The sequence below is a fragment of the Syngnathoides biaculeatus genome, chromosome 13 (genome assembly GCF_019802595.1).
Source record: "Syngnathoides biaculeatus isolate LvHL_M chromosome 13, ASM1980259v1, whole genome shotgun sequence".
In the NCBI taxonomy this organism is placed as follows: Eukaryota; Metazoa; Chordata; class Actinopteri; order Syngnathiformes; family Syngnathidae; genus Syngnathoides; species Syngnathoides biaculeatus.
In genome coordinates, this window is record NC_084652.1 from 28,044,446 (window position 1) to 28,071,510 (window position 27,065).

At 44.6% G+C, this 27,065-nt stretch overlaps 1 protein-coding gene across 2 annotated transcripts; it reads right to left on the minus strand.

Annotated features, from left to right (window-relative positions):
- Window positions 1-7,690: 7,690 nt before the first annotated feature.
- Window positions 7,691-26,321, minus strand: amph (amphiphysin). 2 transcript variants are annotated; one of them, XM_061838590.1, is made up of 19 exons: window positions 26,195-26,321; window positions 25,083-25,163; window positions 24,853-24,907; window positions 24,620-24,714; window positions 22,376-22,471; window positions 22,201-22,308; window positions 19,528-19,613; window positions 18,416-18,491; window positions 18,241-18,323; window positions 17,879-18,017; window positions 13,550-13,672; window positions 13,385-13,468; window positions 13,167-13,193; window positions 12,679-12,879; window positions 10,520-10,636; window positions 10,196-10,249; window positions 9,522-9,704; window positions 8,383-8,484; window positions 7,691-8,295 (listed from the first exon to the last, which is right to left on the minus strand). In XM_061838590.1, the coding sequence occupies exons 1-19, from the start codon at window positions 26,261-26,263 to the stop codon at window positions 8,191-8,193; spliced, it is 1,884 nt and encodes a 627-aa protein (XP_061694574.1). In that variant the 5' UTR covers window positions 26,264-26,321; the 3' UTR covers window positions 7,691-8,190. The 2 variants fall into 2 exon arrangements, with proteins under 2 accessions (XP_061694574.1, XP_061694575.1); XM_061838591.1 differs by lacking the exon at window positions 26,195-26,321 and adding an exon at window positions 25,824-26,102.
- Window positions 26,322-27,065: the final 744 nt, after the last annotated feature.

Below are 27,065 nucleotides of genomic sequence, written 5' to 3' on the forward strand. Positions count from 1 at the left end.
TGGGGGAAGGGGCGCTCGCCCTGGACACCAGAACGGGAAGGCTCAGTTCCCCTCCCCTAACCCTAACCCTAACCCTAACCCTAACCCTAACCCTAACCCTAAGCTATATACCTTTCCCCAAACCCCCCCTAAACACAAGTAAAACTTACACTCTTAAACCTTCCCTAACACAAAGATCACCTAGTCTTATAACCACTCTAATCTTATTTTCAAAATTAAAATATTTTATCTCAAATTTAAAAACTGTAGGCCTTTTCCCAAACCCCCCCTAAACACAACTGTGAATTTACTTTATCTTCCCTAAACACAAAAAATTACCTACCTTTATAACTACTGAAACTTAATTCCAAAATTAAAATATTTGATTTCAAATTCAAAAACTATATACCTTTCCCCAAACCCCCCCTAAACACAAGTATAAACTTACACTCTTAAACCTTCCCTAAACACAAAGATCACCTAGCCCTAAACACAAGTATAAACTTACACTCTTAAACCTTCCCTAAACACAAAGATCACCTAGCCTCATAACTACTCTATTCTTATTTTCAAAATTAAAATATCTTATCTCAAATTTAAAAATTGTATGCCTTTTCCAAACCCCCCCCCCCTAAACACAACAACCGATCTACTTTCCTCAAACCTTTTCTAACCACAATACCCACCTATTTATTACTTTTCTAATTCTAATTCAAAACTAAAATACTTCATTCTTAAACTTCAAAATCATATTCCTTCCCCCCATACCTAAACATAACTGTTGATTTACTTTACTTAGCCCTAATCTTAGAGTCAACCCTAACACGCTCAAACCCTAGGATACTAATTTTATATCAACCTTAGCATAAAATAAAAAAATAGACTCTTAAAAGCAAAACAAATCCATAACCGGTGTGCCGCTTTCAAATGCTAAAATCGGTCGTCCGAGCTAGCTCTGCAGGATAACGACAACGATGGGAGGAAGAAGGACAAAACATTCACAAAACGAGGCCCCAACAACATCTTGCAAATGCATGGAGCCGCCCCCACAAACAGACAAATGCTGGTGAACATCCCAGACCCCAAGTACAATACTAACGAAGGAGGAGTAACCCAATGGTGCCCATCCACAAGAAGAGTTCCACCCACTTTCCAAGCCATCCACAGCCCAAATTTGCAAAACAAATGAAACTGCAACTACGGGGAGATTTAAGAGCCCCAGCGAGCAGCTTGGACACAAACAGAAGTTCAACTCTGAACGCCTGAGGATCCACACGCACAAGACGCTGCTGCCGCTGGGAATTGTGTGCTATAGATTCTGAGGAAGACACAAAACTACTCGTCGATACGTTAATCGATCAGCACACACAGATAAGTATATATTTTCCTTATATATTATTTGGATTTTAAGAGAACTTATTCATAGGTGTTATACTCCAGTTTGCTCAGGGGCCTTAAACGTCTGGGGAATATCCCCTAGGCCCAAAGTGCCCTTTAGCAAACAGAGTTCTGCTCTTGTCTTTTTTAAAAAAAACACAATTTTGTTTTTTGCACCCTTTCCTACCTTTTTACCATCTTTAAAACCCCTTTTTTTTGGCACCAAGGACTTTTTCTTAGCAAAGCAACCTCAAAACAATTTTTTTTGAGGCCTGCAGCGCTATAATCCCTTTGTGCTAAAAGTGAAGGCCCCAAACAAAACAACAACCCCCCCCCCTTCTCTTCCTTTGTCTAAGTGGAGAAGGAGTGTTGGCCTTCTTTGTTTGCACTAATTTGTTTTGCAATCATTTTTATGGTATTTTTCCTAGTTCATTACTTTACTCCAAAGTAATTTTTTTACCATACATCTTCACTTATTTTTCTGCACTTTGCCTCTTTTCCTTTTTTTGGCAACCCACATCCTTTGGCATTTCTCTGGGGGACAAACTTTTTTCTCCCTCAGGTAAGTGTCTATTTCCCCCACCCGCACACATTGTCTCTCACAAAATAACAAGCTCCCACCAGGTTCTACACTGTAAAACAACCGTGATGACGCACCCGAACCGCGAGATGGGGTCCGGCCCACATGCGAACCAAAACCACGGGCATCGCCGCGACCACCACCACAGGGACACCGACGGAAATGGGCACAGGAGAATGGACCGCGCATTTCCTTCCCGTCCTGGGGGAAGGGGCGCTCGCCCTGGACACCAGAACGGGAAGGCTCAGTTCCCCTCACCTAACAGGCCAGAGCCTTCTCCAAACGCCGTCCGTAAAAAACATCCTCCAGCTGGCGCACAAGCGGACTCGAGACAACGACGTCGCAGGACCCCAATTGATGGCGCGACTTCAAACCGCGAGATGGGGTCCGGCCCACATGCGAACCAAAACCACGGGCATCGCCGCGACCACCACCACAGGGACACCGACGGAAATGGGCACAGGAGAATGGACCGCGCATTTCCTTCCCGTCCTGGGGGAAGGGGCGCTCGCCCTGGACACCAGAACGGGAAGGCTCAGTTCCCCTCACCTAACCCAGTTTGTAGAAGGTCTGCCCGATGCTGAAGCGGGAAGGGAGCCAAGACGTCAAAACACGACACGAACAAGATGGAGACACCTGCGTGTGTGTGTGTGTGTGTGTGTGTGTGTTCCTTACATGACTCCGAAAGAGACGTCAACGGTCGCAACTGGCGGTGCGCTGCTGACCTGGGGAACAAAAAAAGTTACAATTTAGTAATAACCAGTGACTATAATCCTTCAACGGCAGTTATAACGGGATCGCGCAGTCAGATAATGAAGTCATCGAAATACATTGTCAGAAACGGCTTTCTTAAACCGAAGCGTCGTGCGATCCCCCCCCCGCCCCCCCACACAAAAAAAAACGGTTACTTGAGTGTATGAATTCCGATGGATTATTACTGGATGGAAAAAACGGTTTTCTTATGTTCCAATATTTTGCTACGTGCGCATTTTAGAGTCACGAAAGCGTCGTCTGCCTTACCTGCTGTTGTTGGTTGTCGACCAAATTCGGGCTCATCGTCTGCCAAGCTTGGTCGTCCATCTTCGTCTTCGTCTGCTCGAGGAATGTTTTCGGATTTTTTTTTCTTGATTCCGATTTATTAGGATTACTGGGACCGCCCTCAAATGCAGCCCTATGGGGGCACAAACCAGTGCAATCTGTAGGCCGGTCCCAAGCCCGGATAAATGCAGAGGGTTGCGTCAGGAAGGGCATCCGGCGTAAAAACTGTGCCAAACAAACATGAGCGTTCATCTAAAGAATCCCATACCGGATCGGTCGTGGCCCGGGTTAACAACGCCCGCCCCCGGCACTGCTAACCTGCAGGGCGTCAGTGGAAATTCAGCTTCTGTGGGTCGAAGAGAAAGAAGAGGAGGAAACTGGATCCAGCGTCAGAAGAAAAAGAGGAATGCACAGAGCCTACAACTGAGTGTAGGGACTTTGAATGTTGGGACTATGACAAGAAAAGCTCAGGAGTTGGTTGACATGATGATTAGGAGAAAGGTTGATATTCTGTGCATCCAAGAGAGCAGGTGGAAAGGAAGTAAGGCTAGAAGTTTAGGAGCAGGGTTTAAATTATTCTACCTCGGAGTAGATGGGAAGAGAAATGGAGTAGGGGTTATTTTAAAGGAAGAGCTGGCTAAGAATGTCTTGGAGGTGAAAAGAGTATCAGATCGAGTGATGAGACTAAAATTTGAAATTGAGGGTGTTATGTATAATGTGGTTAGCGGCTATGCCCCACAGGTAGGATGTGACCTAGAGTTGAAAGAGAAATTCTGGAAGGAACTAGATGAAGTAGTTCTGAGCATCCCAGACAGGGAGAGAGTTGTGATTGGTGCAGATTGTAATGGACATATTGGTAAAGGAAACAGGGGCGATGAAGAAGTGATGGGTAAGTACGGCATCCAGGAAAGGAACTTTGGGGGACAGATGGTGGTGGACTTTGCAAAAAGGATGGAGATGGCTGTAGTGAACACTTATTTCCAGAAGAGGGAGGAACATATAGTGACCTACAAGAGCGGAGGTAGAACCACGCAGGTAGATTATATTTGTGCAAATGATGTAATCTGAAGGAGGTTACTGACTGTAAAGTAGTGGTAGGGGAGAGTGTAGCTCGACAGCATAGGATGGTAGTGTGTAGGATGACTCTGGTGGTGGGTAGGAAGATTAAGAAGACAAAGGTAGAGCAGAGAACCAGGTGGTGGAAGCTGAGAAAGGAAGAATGTTGTGGTAAGAGGTAAGACAGGCTCTCGATGGAAAGCAGAAGCTCCCGGAAGACTGGACAACGACAGCCAAGGTAATCAGAGAGACAGGCAGGAGAGTACTTGGTGTGTCTTTTGGTAGGAAAGGGGAGAAGGAGACTTGGTGGTGGAACCCCAAAATACAAGGAGTCATACAAGGGAAGAGATTAGCGAAGAAGTGGGATACTGAGAGGACTGAGGAGAGGCGAAAGGAGTACATCGAGATGCGATGTCGGGCAAAGGTAGAGGTGGCAAAGGCTAAACAAGAGGCATATGAAGACATGTACACAAGGTTGGACACGAAAGAAGGAGAAAAGGATCTCTACAGGTTGGCCAGAAAGAGGGATAGAGATGGGAAGGATGTGCAGAAGGTTAGGGTGATTAAGGATAGAGATGGAAATGTGTCGACTAGTGCCGGTAGTGTGCTAAATAGATGGAAAGAATACTTTGAGAAGTTGATGAATGAAGAAAATGAGAGAGAAGGAAGAGTTGAAGAGGCAAGTGTGAAGGACCAGGAAGTGGCAAGGATTACCAAGGGTGAAGTCAGAAAGGCACTACAAAGGATGAAAAATGGAAAGGCAGTTGGTCCTGATGACATACCTGTAGAGGTATGGAAGCTATTTGGAGAGATGGCTGTGGAGTTTTTGACCAACTTATTCAACAGAATACTAGCGGGCGAAAAGGTGCCTGAAGAATGGAGGAAAAGTGTTCTAGTTCCCATTTTTAAGAACAAAGGGGATGTTCAGAGCTGTGGGAACTATAGAGGAATAAAGTTGATGAGCCACACAATGCAGTTATGGGAAAGAGTAGTGGAGGCTAGACTCAGGACAGAACTAAGTATCTGGGAGCAACAGTATGGTTTCATGCCTAGAAAGAGTACCACAGATGCATTATTTGCCTTGAGGATGCTAGTGGAAAAGTACAGAGAAGGTCAGAAGGAGCTACATTGTGTCTTTGTGGATCTTGAGAAGGCCTATGACAGAGTACCAAGAGAGGAACTGTGGTACTGCATGCGTAAGTCTGGTGTGGCAGAGAAGTATGTTCAATTAGTACGGGACATGTATGATGGCAGCAGAACAATGGTGAGGTGTGCCTTAGGTGTGACAGAGGAATTGAAGGTGGAGGTGTGACTGCATCAGGGATCACCACTGAGCCCCTTCCTGTTTGCAGTGGTAATGGATAGGCTGACAGATGAGGTTAGACTGGAATCCCCTTGGACCATGATGTTCGCAGATGATATTGTGATATGCAGTGAAAGCAGGGAGCATGCAGAGGAACAATTAGAAAGATGGAGACATGCACTGGAAAGGAGAGGAATGAAGATTAGCCGAAGTAAAACGGAATATATGTGCGTGAATGAGAAAAGTGGAGGGGGAAGAGTGAGGCTACAGGGAGAAGAGATAGCGAGGGTGGACGACTTCAAATACTTGGGGTCAACAATCCAGAGCAATGGTGAGTGTGGTAAGGAAGTGAAGAAACAGGTCCAAGCCGGTTGGACCAGCTGACAGAAGGTGTCTGGTGTGTTATGTGACATAAGGGACTCTGCTAGGATGAAGGGCAAAGTTTACAAAACAGTGGTGAGGCCGGCCATGATGTACGGATTAGAGACGGTGGCGCTGAAGAAACAACAGGAAGCAGAACTGGAGGTGGCAGAAATGAAGATGTTGAGGTTCTCGCTCGGAGTGACCAGGTTGGATAGGATTAGAAATGAGCTCATTAGAGGGACAGCCAAAGCTGGATGTTTTGGAGACAAGATTCGAGAGAGCAGACTTCGATGGTTTGGACATGTTCAGAGGCGAGAGAGTGAGTAAACTGGTAGGAGGAGGGTAAGGATGGAGCTGCCAGAGAAGAGAGAGCAGGAGGAAGACCAAAGAAAAGGTTGACGGATGTGGTGAGGGAAGACATGAGGGCAGTTGGGGTTCGAGAGGAAGATGCAGGAGATAGGCTAAGATGGCAAAAGATGACACGCTGTGGCGACCCCTAACGGGACAAGCCGAAAGGAAAAGAAGAATATTTTTGTTGTGTTCCATTCCCAATGTAATTTTGTAGTTAGGTTTAAGTTTATGGTTCCGGTTAGTAGTGTTTAGGGGGAGTGGTCGTATTTCTATGGTCACGCACCCCTTGGGGGTTCAAGGGTGCCTCATTGGCATATCAATTTTCTTTCCACTTTTCTCCTCTCGTGTTTTGTCCAGTGAATGCTGTGTTCCGATCCGGACACTTGTAGCGCTCCAATTCCGTGTTTTAGAAAGGGTTTCACCAACGTCGTGTGCGTGGGGTTTTGTCCCTTTCGTGTTATAGCGATGTCGCATCATCCGAGCTGCTACGGAGCTGCCGTTTTCACGCACATATAATGTGCGGCAACTGGTGCACGTGATAACGGACACACAAGTGGTAGTATTAACGCTGATTGTTCGTTGCATGCGGAAGATTGATTTGTTTGTTGGGTTTTACATTGTTTGGTGACTAGGTGGTAATTAGTGGAATGAATTTTTGATCGATTGTTTTGCTCAGTGTTTGGAAATTCTTGCGGCATCTTCAAGAATGATCTTGAGTATCCTTGCGTGTGAAGTGAACAGTGTATTTACCGCTTCCCAAAATCCGTGTCCCGTGTGCAAATGCGTTTGAAGCGGAGTATCTGCCATTTAATGAACCCTGTGAAAGTGTGTTGAGGATGGAAGGAGTCTTTGTGTAGTAGTGCGTGTGTGTGTGTGTGTGTGTGTGTGTGTGTCAGGGGGTTTGAAATACACCTGAATATCCAATGTATGATGTTGGGTGAAGTCTGGTCCTTTATAAACGGTTGTGTCCAAAAAGTCACAATTTATTTATTTATTTTGGGGGTTTGTCATGGGCGGATTTTCAGGTGGAAAGCGTTGGCCTCACAATTCTGAGGACCCGGGTTCAATCCCAGCCCTCCCTGTGCGGGGTTTGCATGTTGTCCCCGTGCCTGCGGGAGTTTTCTCCGGAACGTCCAGTCGGGGTCTCCGCTTACTTCTGCTTGATGACAGCTGTGATCGGCTCCATTAGACATATTTTTATGTCGTCTCCAACCGACTTAGCATTGAACGATGCTTTGTTTATTTTGGGAATGAACTGAAAAATAGGGCAAATTACTACATTTTGGGACATCACTTGGGAGGAAAACTCTATGCGGAAGGACCATGTATTTTTTGCCTTTGTCCTCAACTGGAGATGACCTGCAGGGAGAAGGACTCAGACTCTCTCACATAACTACACAAGTGGTTGACATATCACTGGAAAGTTTAGATGCTTACCTATCCAACAATAGCCTCTTTATACATGGTCTTGATCCAATGTTGCTACTCTCATGTTGATACCACCTTCCTACATAAACTTATTTGACGATCATCCCGGGATGATCGTGGGTTGAACTCCTTTAACACTGAAGAAGGAGGGCTTAGTTCCCCTCACCTAATCCATTGGACACAATGAAAGCATACCTAAGACATAAGACAAATACAACTTTCTGGAAACATCTTTATTTTGACAAGGGTTAGCATCTAATATCATTTTCTGCATATGTTGAATATTGTCTTCCTCTCTGATCCCTCTATCTTGCCTTTTGATGAATGTTTTCCCTTAAAATATTTCAATTCTACATTTCTTGTGCACATTTCAATAACAATGACAACTTTTGACAATATTTTTTAAGGGTTACTACTTGTTGCCACACTAAACTCACCAAGTATACTTTGCACACAGTTGCACAAATAAACGTGATGCAATACAACACATAAATGGTACCTTAAAAAAAGGAAATTGTGACTAGTGTTTATGTTCGTGTTATACTTTTAGGGGACAAAATACAGTACTTTTTGTTTGTCTTCAGTAACGATTTATACCTGATTTTGATGGGAACATGCTCACAAATACTTGTCCCTATTTTGTTTTGATCATGAGCCTGGGAAAACTCCAACAGTAAATTAGAAGGCATTATGCACATGCGAGTGGGAAGGCTTCTCACTCCAAACGCTGTGTAAAGTTTTCTGGGAAAAGTCCCTTCTGAGCTCCTATTCCCAGCATCGTCCAGTCACTTTGCTTGAAACCTGTCAGCCAGCCAGCTTCCTGCATTTGTGGCATTCAGAGACATGAATCTTAGAGGGTGAGGGTTTGGTGTTGCACGACAGATACATGCGGTGCGCTGCATTTCACCTGATCCTCCACTGAGGCAGTGGGAACAACCAAAACCACATCCCCTTGCTTCAGGTCCAGCTCATCGCTGTTTGCTGCCTCAAAGTCATGCATAGTCTCCACCTGCAGATTTTTTTTTCTTCCCTCATTTCATGGCTACATGCAGTGTGGAACTCTTTGATCAACAACTTTTGATTCTTCAGAATTTCAGTACAGTGGTACCTCTACTTACGAAATCAATTCATTGCGGAGGTTGGTTCGTAACGTGAATTTTTTCCTTGGTAGAAATGCGTTTTATATGGAAATAGCCTAATGGGCCCCTCCCACCACCACCGCGGACAAAAAGTAAGCAAAGTGTACATAATGTAAAGAATAACAAAAAATATTGTTCATTTACCTTTTGCCGTTGAGTGCGCGGTGAGCAAAAAGGCGTCGTGGCGTCTTCAAAGGCAGAGGTACGCACACAACCTAATTCCACTCCAATGTATAAATTCCACAAACTATGAATTCAAATCAAAGATCAACATTCCAATTTTTCAGGGTTAGGTTGTTTCGTGAAGTACCAATCCAAGGATGTTTTGCCTTTGACAGCTTTTAATAATGTTGGAGAAATGTCATCGAAGTGAGCAACACCCTGGCCCTCAATTTTTTGGGGCCCGCGCAAAGAGGTTGTACAGTACGAGTGTGTGCTAGCGTATGACACTGATTTCGGAGAAGAAGAAATCCATCATGGGTAAGGATTGATGTCCCTTCTAGCCAATGGAGGGATGTGATGCCACATAGATGTTACGTGATAACCAATGGGGGAACAGATCTACTGCGTCACAGAAACCAAGACACAGGAAGTGCATCATGGCTAAAGATTTATGTCCGTCCTAGCCAAGGTGATGGCCAGGAGGATGCTCCGGCGATAGCCAATGGGAGAGCAGCTCTATCGCGCCACTTTCAAACCAAGATACAGTTCAGTATTTTATATATTTATATATATATTACAGTACTTTCGGTGGAATCCAGCAGCATATATTTCCCTTTCGTATGCTGAATTTCCTTCGCAACTAGAGACAAAATATTTCCGAGGAGGCTTTTCGGAATCCACATTTTTTTGTTTGCAGAGAGGTTCGTAAGTAGAGGCATGACTGAACTTGTTTTTAAAATCTAACCTTGTACAGGAAGTCATCAGGTAGTCCCCCGGGAGACGAGCTCGTGGGTTTGATTGGGGATTTGTCAGCCACTCCACCGTTGTCGCCGATAGCGGAGGGCGAGATGATGTCTGTGTCACGATCGTCATCACCTTCATTGCTGGAGGCGGGCTCAATTACTACCGATGGGATCGCCATGCTTTCCTACAAAGGATACACTTTTTTTTTTTTGTTTTTTTTTAACTGCACATCCATGTGAGTGATGTCAGATACGGTATGTTGTGCTTAATAGACATAACATGGTGTTAGTATTATCATTGTATGTTTTTCATGTTTGGAATTTTTCTGTTAGTGGAGTTTGTCATAAATAAGCATTTCATAAAATATATAGTGAAATACGCTGACATCTTGAAGGTTACTTTCATAAAGTCGGGAAGTCCAAAATGTAAAAGACAACTGGAAATCTCACGATGGCCCGTGGCAGCCAGCCGATCCAAAAATGGTGCTCATCAATTGACCTAAACGACTGCATTTTTTTGAAGACAATATGGCGTGTTCCTGAACTAGAAAGATTATTATCCAAGTGAAGAAGTTACATTTTTCTTTTCCCATCAGTATGTAACTGAAATGTATGACAGATCATCCCTACAAAGCTGCGTATTTGTAAGCATTACTGCCGTGTATGGAGATTTTACCGGAGTCTCATCCGTAGGACTTTGCTTCTTCTCTACTGGAACTGAATCCAGATCCTAAGTTAAATAAAAACATTTTATTAGATATCAAAATAATGCACCGCTATGGCCTATTATGACAATAGCGCTTTGAATACATTGCAAACATGCACAAGAAAAATAGACTTGGATAAAGACCTTTGACCTCGGGAAGATTGGATGATTCATTAAAATGGTGACGAAAATGAGCATAAACAGCAATCAACTTGAAGGTGTGATCAACCATTATAGTTAAGAAATAGACACACGATAGTTGAATTGACAATGAAAGACGATCTTGTGACTCACTGAAGGCTTTTCTTCCACTGGAGAGCCAGGACTCACTCCTGTATTTTCCTCAGCAGCAGGTTGCACCGGGAGGGGTTCTTCACCAGCAGGAGGTGCAGGATTCACCATCTCTGAGGCCTGAATTGATAATTTACGTCATTAACGATGTATAAAAAAATAAAAATATCCTGAAGATATTTCGTTCCTTTACTACATCTGATAGGCCTGATGGCAACTGGCAACATGCCACTGGAATTCATCAAATGGCTACTCACCATTTTGTCAAAATCAGCAAACAACGATGGGCAAGGGGCATCCTTCAGAATGCATGTTTAAAACGAAGACAAGAAGAGTCTCAAATGGTCATAAAAATACCCAACAAAGAGTGACAAGAAGGCTTACAGGGAATACTATTACAGAGGTGCTGGGAACGAAGGATTCCGAGGCTTGAGAGAGACAGACAGACATACATATAGTCAGAAGGCTAGAATAATGATTCCTGGGCAGGACTGAACTTGGATCCGATTGGCAAATGTTGTAACTTCTGATTAAAGTTTCATTTGACCAATCAACTGTTAAACTGGAAGTACGTGCTTGAGAGCCAACCTTCTATCTAATGTCAGATTGTGGTAAGTGTTAAGTCGAGATGCAAGACATATACAGGAAAGCAAAGGGAATGGGATCAGCTGAGGGTCAGTGGGAGCGCTAGGATTTCAACTGATGTCTACTTGCTGCCAAACTAACACACTGAAAATGGGACCATGTACCTCCTCCTTTTCTTTAGCTACATCTTGGTACATTTTTCCAAGTCTCAGGTTTGCAGCCTCATCTTCGGACATGTCGGAACTTTCCGGTTCCTTGCAGACTTTGGGAACATTTACATCTTGCACCTCCACAGTTGAGCTTTGGTGTACATTTGGAAAGCCAAAGCAGCTGCTCTTGCCATCTTGCTTCAGGAACACGTTATCAACCGCAGCGTCTGACGACGCTGTACACGGACTGCTTGCAAAAGGTTCCCAGCTGCTTCCTCCGTCTCCAGAGACCACAAAAGACTTTGCCTCTAAATTGCCTTCTGACCTCAGAGAATCTGCCTCATCTACAACCTGAGTTTCGGCAAAAGGAACACATTCAAATTGTTCTCTATCCTGTGTTTCTGCAAAAGGGTCCAAATCAAATACACCTCCTCCCGCTGTTTCAGCGAAAGGATCTGGATCAAACGCGCTTCGGCCCATTGTTCCAGCAAAAGGGTCAGAGCTAAATGCACCTCCTCCCTGAATGTCGTCAAATGGATCTGAAGCCGGTGCTCCTGCATCTTGTGTTCTGCTGAAAGGATCTGAAATGAATGCTCCGCCCTGTTTTTCAGCAAAAGGGTCAGAGTCAAACACACCTATGCCCAGTGTTCCGGAAAAAGGGTCCGATTCAAAAGCACCTCCTCCCTGAATGTGAGCAAAAGAATTGAACTCCGACGCTCCTTCTTCCTGGATTTCGGCTAAAGGACGTGATTCTAACGCTGCTCCTGCTCTGTGGGTTTCAGGTAAAAAATCTGATTGTAATGCTCCTCCGCCCTCTGTTTCAGCCAAATGGTCTGAATCAAACGCACCACCTCCTTGTGCTTGGGTAAAAGGGTCAGATTCAAACGCAACCTCTTCCCGTGTTTCCGCAAAAAGATGATGAAACTTGCTTACTCCATCTATTTCTGTAAAATGATGACTATCGAACACACCTCCCTCCCGTGTTTCCGACCAAGTTGGTAAATTTACCGACATGACATCTGCTGTGCTTTCCTCATCATTCAGAATTTTGTCTCCTTGAGCACCACTTCTATTTCCTGTGATATCCCACAGCGACTCTGCATTTTTATCATCGGGGTGAAATTTGCGTGAAGGTTCGTCATCTGCACTTGTCCAGCCCCCACACTGAACCCCATCGGCCCATTCTTCAGCGGTTTCGTATTCTGATCCCGAGCCCTCAGGAGACCTGGACCGCTTGTCTGTCATGCTTTTGGAGGTGTCCTCAATCTCTTTCCCAAACTCATCAGTAAATACGAGCCCAGGGGCGGACTTCCTGTGACCTCGCTCGCCTGGCTTATTTCCCTCAGACTCTGCGTGCCCTGCTTCCAATTCATGGGCAGCACAGGGAAGGTTGTGGCGGTTTTCAGACCGGTCGTCCCGGCTGCTAACCTCATCCTCTGCTTCCTCACTGTCCTTGGTAGAAGGAGTGAGTGGAGGAGGAGATGTGACTCTATCTCCTTCGCCCCCTTGATCCCCTTGCTCTGTCCGTTCTGGAGGTCCTGTAGCGGCCTCCCCTGGGGCAGCTTCTCCGTCGGTGGCCACTGAACCAAAGTCAGCTGACCAGTCGGCGACAAAGCCGCTTTCTGAAGCCTGAACAGACACAGGGAGTGAACGGTTAAGGTTTGATGGAGCCAGTCCAACTGCTACTGGAGAGTCAGCTTGCATGTCTGTAGTATTGATTTTGTGCTCTTTGTCATGACTTCACTCTCACACTTGTAATAAATATTACAAACAAGTTCTTGCTCAGTAAAGATGTCATGCTGAGTGAGTTAAATGCTTACGGTCTGGGCCTAGAAAGGAGTAGTAGGTCAGAGTTGATCATGTTTGAAATCACTTCATCAATAAATCAATTTCTGGAAAAATGAGAATATACTCACCGACCACGTATCCCAAGGTACAGCAGTCTTGGGGAAAGAAAGAAAAGGTTTGTGTCTTTCAATTGTTCCACTTTAGACAATTTAAATGTTCTCGTAAAGTCAAGGCAATGTGCACCACCGGGTTTGTTCAAAACCTTCACAGTCAACACATACAGTGTTAATGTACACACGTATCTATGTCCACAAGGCATGCACGTCGATGATTTTGCGTAAATAACCTGCGGTACCGGCGACACACTTTCATCTGGTTGGAAGGCGTCGAAATCCATATCGAGGAGAGATTCTCCTGGCCTCTCGTTGGGCTGCGGACACACAAGACAGTGAATGAGGCGAGGCGGAATGCACCTGGTTTTTGGGTTTTTTTTTAGGGTACAAGACAACACCTGCAGTGCTGATGGTGCTGGTAAAAATTCTCCTCCAAACAGGTCAATGATTTGCTCCTCCACCACCACCTCCTTGGAAGGCGTGACTTTGGGGGGCGGAGGCACTGGGGGTCCCTTTTTCATCTGTCAAACGGCAGAATTGCCATTATTCAACATTCACCATCTGGTGTTCATCTGAATGCTGTTTAGCTTGACCACCCGCGAAAAAAAAAAGACTTTCCCTTTCAAACTCAATACTTGACCTGACAAAAGGGAACTTGTGCTTATTTGTGATTAAGCATTCGTGAAGAAATTCATCCACTCGAGATTTTTAAAGAATATTTGCCAGATAACTCAACAATGCTTGCTTTCTGTAACGTTCTAAGATGCCTGCCAAATACAGTACCCTACTTCTTCTAAGGCTTGCAGCATGCCGAGGAGTCGCACAAACGCAACTGAACTGAATAAATGATACGAGCATACGTAGCTTACGCTTTGGCCTCGACAAAACAGCAGTGTCACGAAAATCGCTTGAGAAATGAGCAAGTTGTGACTTAATTTAAGTGTCCAGCTATTGACTTCTACAGGAAAAACCAGCTGCCCAACACGGCTGACACCTAAACGTGCTGTGCAACGGTACTGCCAGTGCGTTTCCATATCTTGCGTGTTCATATCGATGCTGTACCCCGCCTCTCTCCCGAAGTCAACTAGGATGGGTGCCAGCACACCTGTGTGACGAGTGCAGTCAAGCATTTCAGAGAATGTTTGGCTGGACCATATACACACACACACACACACACACATTATATACATATTGATGCGGTATGGCAGCAGTATTCTGAATCTCGCTTTGGACCAGGAAACATTGTTGATGTGGAAGCGACTTGCCATTTGTGAATAGTTGTTAAATCAGACATGTTTCTATGCTGTTCAGCTTTCACGCTGACTGATTAAAAAAAAAAAAAAAAAAAAAAAACACAGTATGTACTGAAAAAATACATATCTGTGTGACTTGCATTAAAAACTGCATGAAATGATTCTACGAAAGTAAAAAGTGATATTTTTACAGATTACCATACATGCCAGTGTCCTTGCAATTTGCAATTCTAAATGTTGGACAATGTGGTAAAATGAGTTTGAAATAACAGATGTCTAAAGTTAGGACGTGTGTCATTCTTGGAAGTACATTTAGGGTTTCAACTATTTAAATAGGAAACTATATATCCTGAATTTAAAAAAGGAATTACTATACTCTTTGCATAGGGCATTGGTCCCTATTCACTGGTTTGACTGTGCCTTTGAGCTCTTGTACTTTAATTGATGATAGGAAAAGAAAAGGACAAAATCACCAAAAAGCAGCAGCATTATCAGCCATTTTGTGAAACATAGCTAAAGACTCAAGTTTTCCAACACGAACACATGATCCTGACGTCATGTTCGGTATCCATTAGTCGAGCATACAGTACCTTCAATGACAAAATAAGCATTGCATGTCTATTTCTGTGGGTGGGGTGGAAACACAAACAACACATTTGTTCTACAAACCTGGTTCCCATAAATCAAATGTGCCTGAGTGTCTGTGAACAATTAACACAACTCACGTTAATTGCATTAATTCCATGAAATCAACTTTTTCAATTCATTCATCCATCCATCCATTTTCCAAGCCGCTTATCCTCACTAGGGTTGTGGGAGTGCTGCAGCATTTGAATGCCATGAGCGGAAATGCGTGAATTAAGGCCTCTTAATACTCAAGCGGCTGACCACGCCGGCGTTGCGTAACATTTACGACACATTGGCCGCCGCCTCCCCTTCGTTACTTGACGCACACACGATAAAAATTGTCACTGTGCGTCAAATGTCGGGATGATTATCCCTCACGATTGGCCCATTTTAGTCACGTTGTGATGACTGACCCAACGTTCCATATCTTGCCTACGTCACCGCTTTCTCCATCAATTTTACGCCATCATTAAATTCATCTTCTGGTAAGCGACACCCTCGGCTTGGAGGAGTACTGCGGTACATTTTCAAAACTCCGCAGGTGGGTTGAGCTGGAGTATATCGTAAAGGCAAACAACGTGCGGGAGAGCCGCACTGATGTTAGCGCTGTCGTGGCACATCAGAATCGGAATCGGACTTAATGGCCAAGTATGTAACAACACACAAGGAATTTGTCTCCGGCAGTCAGTGCCGGCCTGGTACGACATTCATGATGAGTACCGAGAAGAAGAACAAACAATAGTCAGTCAATTATTAGTAACTCTTAAATTGCCCCGGACATGCCTATATAAATTTTAAAAATCGATATTTTTAGGAAAAATTACAAATAATATTATTCACTTCAATGTGTATACAAAAAAAAAAAAAAAAAAGAGCGGCGAGCGTGTCATTCATGCGCAACATTGGACAAGTCTGACTCGACATCCCAGTGGTAGCCATATTGCCTGCTACGTCATTTCCAGCTGTCACGCTGGGACAGTCGCCATTCATGAGACGCCGTGCCAACTGCTATGGGAGACGAACGACAAAGATTAGCGGATGTTTCTGACGCCCCTTCTGACACGGAAGCTCTCTCACAATCGAGTGAAGTGACCGGGGCAATATCAACCTATCGTTTCGAGCCATATTTAGATGACATGCGGAACACTTCTACTTCACAACAGAGTCCCCGACAGTATGTAGCGTACTCAGGAAGACCCATGCCAGGCGAACTAACTGGCCAGTGGGAGCGGGGGGCTCCTTTCTCCTCCTGCAAGCGGCCAAAGCGCTGACTTGAAGAGTGACGGATGTGCAAGATGCAGAGTCGTCTGGCATTTACAGCAGCTAAGAGTGCGTCAACGCCCCACATCAGGGAAGGATTGTACAGAGTGCCCTTACCCGTATGCAGTTCACCGTTATAGACCGGTGCAATGACAATTGTGCAAAGGGAGCAGTTTAAAGTGACCAATTGAGCAATAGTTTACATGATTACTAATGCTAATACTGATTGGACCAGCAGGATGTGAGGGTGTGCCACAACAACGGCACAAGGCCGAAAATTGTACGTTCGCTGATTAAATATTTCATGACTTCATTGCAAGAGGGAAAAAAAATGTTTGAATGCCTGTTAGTTTTGATTTTCATTGATCAGTAGGGCCTACCTAACAGAAGAGCCAGTGGCCGGGATGCGGAGGTTCCGAAAGGATCCTAGCCCCTCTGGACCGAGTTCGAGTGGCATGCAAGTCTTCGAGGGTGGCTCGGGTGATGCTGACAATCCGTTCGTGCGAACAGAAAGAAGCCTTACATGCCACGCACCATTTTTCCTCCCACTCCCTATTCCCGACATACTGGGGGTTGTGGCCAGTACCCAATCTGGGCTCATCACGTTATGATTATGAGTGTGAGAAATGCCAAAATGTTTGGAATTGGACAAGTTTAGGCACCAGACACTCCCAACAGAGAATGTACTGTGTGTACTGGAAGGTATGAACAGAGCGTGGGTTGCCTCATTGACAGCGCATTTCTTAGTTGTCTGTGTAAGTAAATGTTTATTTTCCCAATAAAAGCCCTCTTCCGAGTATAGTGTTTGTTGTGTTACACTGTGAGGTATCACAAAAGCAAAAAAATATGAGTGCCATGTTTATTTAAACAAAATGTTGCTTTTCTCCACTTTGTGCTAGAAAATATCAGCATTTTTTTTTCCAACTGACCTCTTTTCTGCTAATGACTAAAGATCTTAAAGAGCTTGAAAATATACAATAATATACCTTTTTTCGGTCAACAAAGTCTACTCTCTCTGTTGGTAAGTTTGGTGCTTGTATTGCGACGGAGCACAAGATTCTGTGGGTCTTGAAAGATCACTCCAAATGTACTAAAATGGTGAGCAATAGCAGAAACTGTTTGGATGGCAAAATGAATGAATGAATGAATTACAGTATCAAAGTAATACTAATAATGAACAGTGTGGTCAGACAGGAAAAGAAGAAATAAATCACTATACCTGTCCATTTGAGTGAAAAGAAAATGGGAACCAGAGTTCTAGAAGCAACCTATTTCCACACATATTTGTCCAAATGTGCTTGACAAACATGTTAATAATGCCGCTACATTGTTACCAATCCACAAACACTAACACATTTGGAACATATCACGTTCACTCACCATCCCAGAGATGAGTGTGCAGCAAAGAAGAACAGCCACAGAACATTAAGCAACAAATATAGCCCGGTGCTTCACTTAGATCTTCTGGGGAAAGGTGTGTTGGCACGACTTATTCAAAATAATCATGTCTTCACTCGAAACTCAAAGTTCCATATGAAATGCTTTATCGTCGACGAAAATTTTGCGTGTGCTGGTCAACTTCCTTACCTGCATTGGAGATTTGGGGCGCGGAGGTCCTGGAGAGACTGGACGTAGCATGTGATTGGAACTGGCGTCAGGACTCTCAGGTGGACTTTCGTATTCTGGCGGAGACGGTGTTCGAGCCAGCCGGAGCGGGCCCGAATCACTAGAGGACCCAAATGCAAATGAGCGACCTCCCAGCTTAGCAACAAAAACTCATGAGTTTCTCAATACTCTTAAACATCAGCGGTGCGCGTCAACAATTCATCAGTAGTCACACGTCTATCGAGTATTTTAACCGTGGCCTGCTTGTGATGTTATTTGGGACACGAGGAAAGACATACAGAACGCCGTTGACATCACTTATGTTATCTTGCTGATTTCCATACCTTGGTGCTCCTTGGATGGTGAACATTTTGTCAGCGTGTTGTTCACTAAGTTGCATCATCACTTCATACAGCTGCTTGCACACCTACACATGAGGAGAGAAACGAGCTCAGGTTTCACTGTATTAACGTTGGAATGTGAACTTTAAAAGTTGGCTGTTTCCATGTTAGGTCCCACCAGAGAAATCTCACGGTGAAATCTGGCCTCTAGGCTCGTCACGCTCTTAAAAGTGCTGATGTAAAATCCAACTCGACTGAAACACAAAAGTCACAATTTCAATTCAATTGGATCAGGCTTTGACCAAGATTTTTGCTAATGTTACAGTAAAGTGAGACTCACACTATTTTCTTCACCATCATCATCATCATCATCATCATCCGTATGCTTTTCGTAGTCATATCGAGACTAGGATTTGGGGTCAATTCTTAGTTTAGGCTAGAAGCGTTCATTAATGAATGAATGTCATCCATTTATTGTGATCATACGAAACTGTAGAATGAAATTGGAGAGCCTTCAGTTCTGTTCTTCCTGAAGTCCACAATGACCTCCTTTGTTTTTGTAATGTTAAGTGCCAGATTGTGATCTGTGCACCAGGTTGTGAGCTTCTGGACTTCCTATCTGTGGGCTGTGTCATTTCCCTTTGAGATCAGACCGACCACTGTTGTGTTGTCAGTGAACGTGACAATGTTATTTTTGTGGACTGGGCGGAAGTCGAAGGTGTAGAGACAGAATGGAAGGGGGCTTAGCACAGAGCCCTCTGGTGAGCCGGTCGGTGCTCAGTGTACAGGTGGAGGAAAGGTGGGAGCAGATTCTCACAGCCTGGGCTCTGTTGCTGAAGAAGTCCTTGATCCAGGTGCATGCCAGAGGAAGGAGGCCCAAGATGTCTAATTTAGTGATCAGAATGACCGCAATGATTGTGTTAAAGGCTGGGCTATAATCCACAAAGAGCATCCACGCATAGCTCTGCGGTTACGCCATGTGACTCAACGCAGCATGCCGAGCTATGTTGATGGCGTTCTGTGTGAATCTATTTGCTCGGTATGTGAACTTGTGGGAGTTGGAAGTTGGGCGGAGTGGAGGGGCAGCCATTGATGTACTTGAGAATCAGCTTCTTGAAGGAATTCATAATGACTGATATGAGGGCAACAGGGTGATCGTCATTGAGGGTGGTTAAGGATTTATTTTAGGTGACTTGCTGAAATTGAAATACTTATAGAATAAACTAGTCTAAACAGAGTCGATAGTGACAGCCAGAGTAAACAGTAGAAATGAGATGAAATGTCATTGACCTGTCCCAAAGAGTTGGAAGTTGATCCTGCAGACCAGCGTTGAGCTCATCAAACACTCTCTGGGCCTTTCTGAGCTCCTCATCAGCCTGCAAGATGAGTAAGGACACACTCAATGACGGAAAATCATCAACTTGAGTTTGGTTAACTTCATTTGCGCTAAGAAAGTCAGCATTTTGTTTAAACCGACCTATGTTATCGTTCTGATGACTACAGACTGTAAAAAGTTTAAAAAAAAAAAAAAATCTATATTTATAATCAAAGAAGTCATCTATTCATCAAGATTAACTAAGGGTTAGATTGGCCAGATTTTATGTCTCCAATCTGCCTCAAAGTTGCTCCAGTGTTCAAAAAGATCTTCAGCAGATCTCTGGAACTGTGCAAAGAACCTTCCTGCTTCAAACGTTCCACCATCATCCCCGTCTGCGAGAAACCTGCGATTTCGGGTCCGAATGACGACAGGGCTTGATGTCTGCGGTCATGCAGTCCTTTGAGCGCCTTGTACTGGACTCAGTAGCGTCACAGGTCTCCTGGTGGACCCACTGCAGTTTGCCTACCGAGCAAAGAGGTCAGCAGATGATGCAGTGAACACGGGACTGCATTTCATCCGAGAAAACCTCAACTTCTTGAGAACCTATGCTAGGATCCTGTTCGTGGACTTCAGATCTGTGTTCAAGATCATCATCCCCCAACTCCTGTCTTCCGAGCTTCCCCAGCTCAGCGTCTTGCCTGCCATCTCCTAGTGGATTTACAACTTCCTACTGGGCAGGACACAGCAAGTAAGTAAGCCTGTCAAACTCCTGATGTTAGCAGCAGACACCCCAGTCGACTGCCTCGTCAAAGATTATGACGAATCTGCGAATGCGACAGGAAGTGGAAAGGCTGGAGCTTTGGTGGCGTCGGCACAGCCTGGAGCTGAACGGACTTAACACTGCCGAGAAGACTGTCGACTTTCGGAGGCATCCTTCATCACAGCTGCCCTTCACGCTGTACAACTTTCTTGTGTCAATCGTCGGGACCTTTAAGTTTTTGGGAATTACAGTCCCTCGGGACCTGAAGTGGGAGATCAACATCAATTCCACTTCCTATTCCATCCTCAAAAGCGCCCGGGAAAGGATGTACTTCCCACAGCTCCTAAGGAAGGACCACCTGCCACGAGAGCTGCAGATACAGTTCTAGAGAGCGGTAATGAAATCTGTTCTGCGTACCTCCGTCACAGTCTGGTTTGATGCTGCCACAAAAAAGGACAAACTTTGACTGCAACGGACAATCAGAACTGCTGAAATGGTTGTTGGTACCTCCCTAAACCACCTTTGAGGACTTGCATGCTACACAAACTAAGACAAGCGCAGACAAGATGATTTCAGACCCTCCACACCCTGGTCACCAGCACTTCCAGCTCCTTCTCTCTTGTAAAAAATGCAAAGCAAAACTAGCAGCCATTCCAACAGCTTCTTCCCTCTCGCAATTAAACGGCTAACTTACAATTCAACTGCAACATGCTGCCAATTTTTTGTCTTGAGTTTGTTGCCACATTCTGCCACACCTACTATTAAATATCAGACGTGACTGGTCCACTCACAGTAGTAGTCTCACCGCGCTGCGCTATCTGCACATCCGCTGTTGATTCTTACCTGAGGAGCATCAGCTTTCTAAATATAAAACCACTTCCACAATCGGAATTGTCACGGATTATTACATGACGAGTCACTTTAAAATTGCATACATTCCTTGAAGTCCTGGCACCCTTTTGCACAATGGTCATTGCACGGAACTATTGCTCTATTGGGCACTCTCACTACTCTAAATCACAGATGTCAAACTCAAGGCCCGGGGACCAGACCTGGCCCGCCACATGATTTTATGTGGCCCGCAAAGCCAAATCTAGAGTGTCAATTTCCGTGATTCTTGTAAAAACCTGTACCAAAATTTCAAATTGTCATATATCTTAAATGATAAATTGAGATATTGTAAGCACTTGTCTTACCAAACGTGAATAGTTAAAAAAAAAAAAAAAAGAAAAAACACACATTATCCTTGATTTCTGATTCCAAAACTAGTTCAAAAATTGATGATGTAAATATGATGAGATGATTGAATGTTTTTGTCCCACAGTTATAATGGCCCTCTGTGGGAAACTGGAACAGTAATGTGGCCCGTGAGAAAAATGAGTTTGACACCCCTGCTCTATATTCAAGAGGGCTCTGCATCCTTTGCACAAGTGTCCAAAAAAAAAAAAAAAAAAAAACCCTGTTCCATCATTGACAGATTAGGAGCAGCCCTTATCGTTCCGTGACTGTTAGCGCAATGTCTTTATGTCTCAATTGGCTGTCTGTCTGTCTGTCTGTCGTCACGTATGTCGTAATAGAGCGGCTCCAAGTATGAGACACAAATTCCTTGTATGATTCCTGACAGAGTTATCGAATAAAGATGATTCTGATTCTGAACAGAAATGGGAAACTTGGGAGTCACTTGTAATATGCCTACATTGTATATCCAAAACATATACGAAGTAACACTGGCCTAAGAACAAATCCTTGCAAGACTTCATTGCAATAATGAAACAAGGTCTCAAACCTAGTAACCACTGTAAAGCTGTCGACGATGTGTGTAGTACACCTTTATGAATGTTGATGTTCATTGAGAGACTGACAAAGACATTTCAGAGATAGCGACCTTGAGCATCTTGCGGTCATTTTTCATCCCAGATGTCTGCAAAGTTTCGACGTGATGACGAGCGCTGTCGTAGTCAATGAGTTTTCGGCTCCTTTTGGCCACACGAGTCTGTAGACGTGAAAGTGTAAGTTATGCCGAAGGACAAACAAAGATCAAGATATTGACAGTTGATCACCTTGAGGTCAGGAAACTGTAGCAAATACGCGTCGAGATTTAGCAGTGTCGAGTCCACCAATTTGTTGTGGAAGTTTTCCCACAATGCATCACAGTCCTGTGGGAAAAGACACACGGAACAATGACCACATCCTACATGACCTTACGTAGCAAAAAAAACAATATATGAATGAATCTTGCGTGAACCTCCTAAGCTAAGCTAAGGAGTCGGTTTACTGGCCTACTCTTACTGACTTCACTCTTGCCCAAATCGGGTTTCTGGAATCTTCCCATACGGCATGTAAAAGGTGTCAACTCCAAACAGAAAACACAAGTGGGGCCTTCGTCGGCCTTATGCTGGGTTCTCACCTGACGTACTAAGGACGTTTCATGTGCTGTGCTTACAGATAAAGTCAATGTAGTTTGCGTGAATAAACACATATCCACACCGGGTGACACGTATGACGTCTTTGACAAAGCGTGAGCGCAGTGGGCACACGAAATTTGCCTCCTTCACCGGTTGCCTCGTGTTGGGAGATTTGACTTCCAGCAACATTGACACTGGGACAGTCAATCAGCGTTCGGAACGGACCGCATTACACAAAACGTCCTGCACGCGGATGTCAAATAGAGAAAAATGAAGGCTCGGACTGGGCCCAGAATCAATGACGTCACCACGGGAACGGTAAGCAGAACTTCTGTGCTCTCGTTCCTGACTGACGCTGCTCTGACCCACCTGCAGGAGAACCCAGTCCTGACCCTTGTCCGACCTTATATTTTTGAATAAACTGTCAAACTTCCCAACTGGCCTACAGAGTGTAGCATTTGCTCTTCTAGAATAAAAGAACTGGACAACAGAGGTTTGTTCTTTTCTTAAGATCGTTTTTTTTTTCCCCATGAAATCCACATTTACTTAGTTGTTTTCTTTTACCTTTTCAGACAAATATGCAGTTCCAGTGGTACCTCCACTTAAAAACGTCTTCAGTAACGAAAAATTCAGGTTAGGAAATGCCTCCTCGGAAAAACATTGTCTCTAGTTACTAAGAAAAATCAGGCTACAAAAGGAAAAAATGGGCGCAGGATTTCCCAAATTGCACCCAACATAATTATGCTGTATCTTGGTTTGTGTGGTGCGATAGAGTTGCTCTCCCATTGGCTATCACCGTAGGATCTTCCCGGCATCCCATTGGCTAGGGGGGACGTCAATCTTTACCCATGATGCTTTTTTATTCCCTTGGACACTCGACTGTCATGGAATCACGCTAGCGCTGTCACAAGCTTAGGCACATTTAGCTTTTTTGGAAATGTATTCATCTTTCTTCATAGTGGGCCCGAAGAAACTTTATAATAGACTTTGCCTCCTCCTTCGTCCCACATGGTGCATTTTGCTTGTGACTCACCCTTCTCTTCGCATATTTCCCCAAGGCCATATGTAAACGAACGTGCGTTTTTTAACGATTCTTTACATTATGTACTTTGAATTCTTATTTTGGGCGGTCTGTGTGTGCGAGTGTGTTTCAGAACAGATTAAGCTATTTACATGTAAAATGCGCTTCGACTTCCGAAAAATTCACGTGACAAAATGACTTCATTAGAAGAGGTACCACTGTAGAGGCCTCGTAGCTCAGTGGTTAGAGCACTGGTTTGGTAAACCAGGGGTTGTGGGTTCGTATCCCACTGGGGCCTCCACTCCCCTGAGAAGGCTTGCGTCAGGAAGGGCATCCGGCGTAAAAATTGTGCCAAACATATATATATATATATATATGCGTTTATCTGAGATGACACACTGTGGTGACCCAGAAAGGGACAAGCCGAAAGAAACACACAGAAGAGGTACCGCTGTATAACACGCACCATTATGTGCTTTATCCTATGTCGTGATGCCACGTCTGTGTCAGGTGAGTCAGTATTGTTGGAGGGCATGCAAACAGTTTTGTTTGATTACCTGTTCTGTGCAGTCCATACATTTTACAGTGCAGCTACTGCAAAAAATATGCTTTATTACCTCACAATATAATACAATCAACAAAATACTAATACTAATACTTTAGGCTGGATAAAATCGACAATAACAGCAAACACACTGCTCATTATGCTGTGGCTGAGGGAAGACGCTCCAGCGTTAAATCATTGTGACGTCGTGCGGTGTTCATTGTTGATTAAACGCAGACATCTGGGCGACGTACTGCAAATGAGGAAAAGCGACGCCAGCGCGACCTATGCTTGCTGACCCCGTGCGAGCGACGGCAATTGAAAGTAGGCGTACCTTGCCGATGGTCAAGACATCATCTTTTCCGTGCCAGTCCGGCTCGTAGACCTCATGGAGGGACTGGGTCAAGTTGATGGAGGCCTGCTGCATCCCTGCATAGTCACGCCAGCGTTGAGCATTATGCGCTAGCAGATCATTTACATTCCACTCGCACCACATATCAATGAATTTCAGCTACTCTATACGGCAGCCACACAAATTTGAGAGGCAGTGTAGACTTTGTACGTCACCTTTAATTGCAGACATGTAGGCCTTCATCTCCCTCTGCAGTCGCGAACCTTCACACTGACACGCAGAGCAATATTTCAACATTTGTCACTCTTTCAAAGTTTCAGGACCGAAAAAAAGCAAGTTGAAAGTTGTCCCTCCACAAATGGGTATTCGGAAGGAGACAATCTCTCAAGTCATTGCAGCAGCAGCACACTCAAGTTGTCTCGAGTGTGACACTTTCTTGCCTTACCTCTTGTCTCCTAAAGTTGATGACAACTTGTTCAAACTGTTCGTCTTTGGTCTCGTCTGCTTTTCCGAGCTTCTGCAGCACCTGAGGCGTGACAAAAGAGCTCTTCGAGCATGAATTCATCTGGCATCTTGCTTTCATTATGATTTAAACGGGGCGTGGGCATATACACAAATGGAATAGGCCATTTCATAACAATAGTTTATTTGATCACTCTACTTGTAGGCGAGCTTTTGCATTGGAATGAAAATGTCGCATCCATTGCTGGATGCAAGGGATTTTTTTCCTTATGCAATCGGGATTGGGAGGTAGTGGCAACGATAGCTGTGGGAGTGATGAAGCCGCGGGAGGCAACATGCACTCCGTGTCAGCCTCTAAAACTGTACCATGTAGCACACTTGAGTCATTACATGTCTGCCTTTAAATAGGTCAACTTACTGATCACAAGTTTGTGATGCTAACTGGAGGACGCATCTGGTTAGGACAAATTATTCATCTTTCCGAAGAGTACCATCGATTTGTCTACGCCTGTTTCATGAACTTCCTTTTTTAAATCATTCTGTTGAACCACAATTCAAAAGAAATGCAGGATTTGTATTGATTACTTTCATCTGATTGAAGCTATTTCTTTTTCTTTCCTGAACAGAGGCATGGCAGCAATTTTTTTCCACACCTCTCCATTTAGTGGGGCAAATACTTTTTCACAGCGACGCGTGTACATAATGCATACAATACACAGGGTACCTGTATGCCGAACATAAAGTATATCCATCCATTTCCCAAGCCGTTTGTACTGAATCTACACTACGTGAGTAAACTCGTCACGCATGACGTCATCTCGCGAGAGGGCTAGTTAATATTGCGCGAGGTCACCTCCGTAGCTACCGAGCCAATCAATAAATGTCAGCGAATGCTTTGTCCTCTTTTGGCTTTCATGTGTAGTTTTCGCCCGGCCGTGACGTCATTAGTATGGCGTTCTAAAAAACGCGAACATCTGACGACTGGGAAGGTGTCGCGGCCTGCAAGGACGTCAGCGTCCATCTCCTCCGCCTCCTCCTCCTCTCCTTCATCATCTCTTCCTCCTCTTTTTCATCCCCGACCCCCCTGCCGCTTACCTTCTCCTGTGCTCTGTTCAGCCTTTTCTGTACATTTTTGGCGAAGATCCCCGTCTTGATGTCCGCCATGACGCCGCACCGACAACCGCGGATTAGTGGGAAACAGCGTCGAGTGGGAGGGGCGGGGAGGTGGAGGGGGGGGGGGGTCGGTGTTCGGTGAATGCGCGTGCGCAGAAGCGCAACTCAGATGGCCAGGTCCTAATTCTTTGTGGGTTCTAAACCAAGAGTTTTCTATTTCGCCAAAACTACCAACAAGTCAATTCTGCATAGTATTGCTACCTTTCTGAAACGTAACTCTTGTAGTGTCAAACTTTGTCCATCTGAGGGTAGCACAACTCCACAGTTCATCCATCCATTTTCTTCGCCGCTTATCCTCACGAGGGTCGCGGGGAGAGCTGGAGCCTATCCCAGCTGTAGGCGGGTGGGGTACAACCTGAACTGGTCACCAGCCAATCGCAGGTCACATCGAGACAAAGAGCCGCGCTCACAATCACATTGACGGGGCAATTTAGAGTGTCCAATTAACGTTGCATGTTTTTTGGGAATGCGCGAGGAAAGCGGAGTGCCCGGAGAAAACCCACGCAGGCACGGAGAGAACATTTAAACTCATCCACCGTTCCGCCTTTTTACGTTATATGACACTATTTTTCAAATGTCATTAATGTAAGTACATTTCAATGATCAATATTATTATTATTATTATTAATAAGTATTTGGGACCTGTGCTATTTTTAGAACATATCTCGCAGGTACTTTAAGTAGCCCTCGCAGACAAGCGTGTGCCCGCTGGCACCAGTTTGGTGACCCCGGTCTAGAGGTCAACTCGCTTGACTTTGTTGCAAGCAAGCATGGGTTCAGTTCCCACTCAGTG

Excerpts from the sequence above, each read along its gene's own strand:
- amph (XM_061838590.1), bottom strand. The coding sequence starts at position 26,263 with ATGGCGGACATCAAGACGGGGATCTTCGCCAAAAATGTACAGAAAAGG. Across the intron at positions 18,324-18,415 it reads TTCACCGTGAGATTTCTCTG|GTGTGCAAGCAGCTGTATGA; the intron begins GTGGGACCTAAC and ends CCTCATGTGTAG. Across the intron at positions 12,880-13,166 it reads TACCTTGGGATACGTGGTCG|GCTTCAGAAAGCGGCTTTGT; the intron begins GTGAGTATATTC and ends GTGTCTGTTCAG.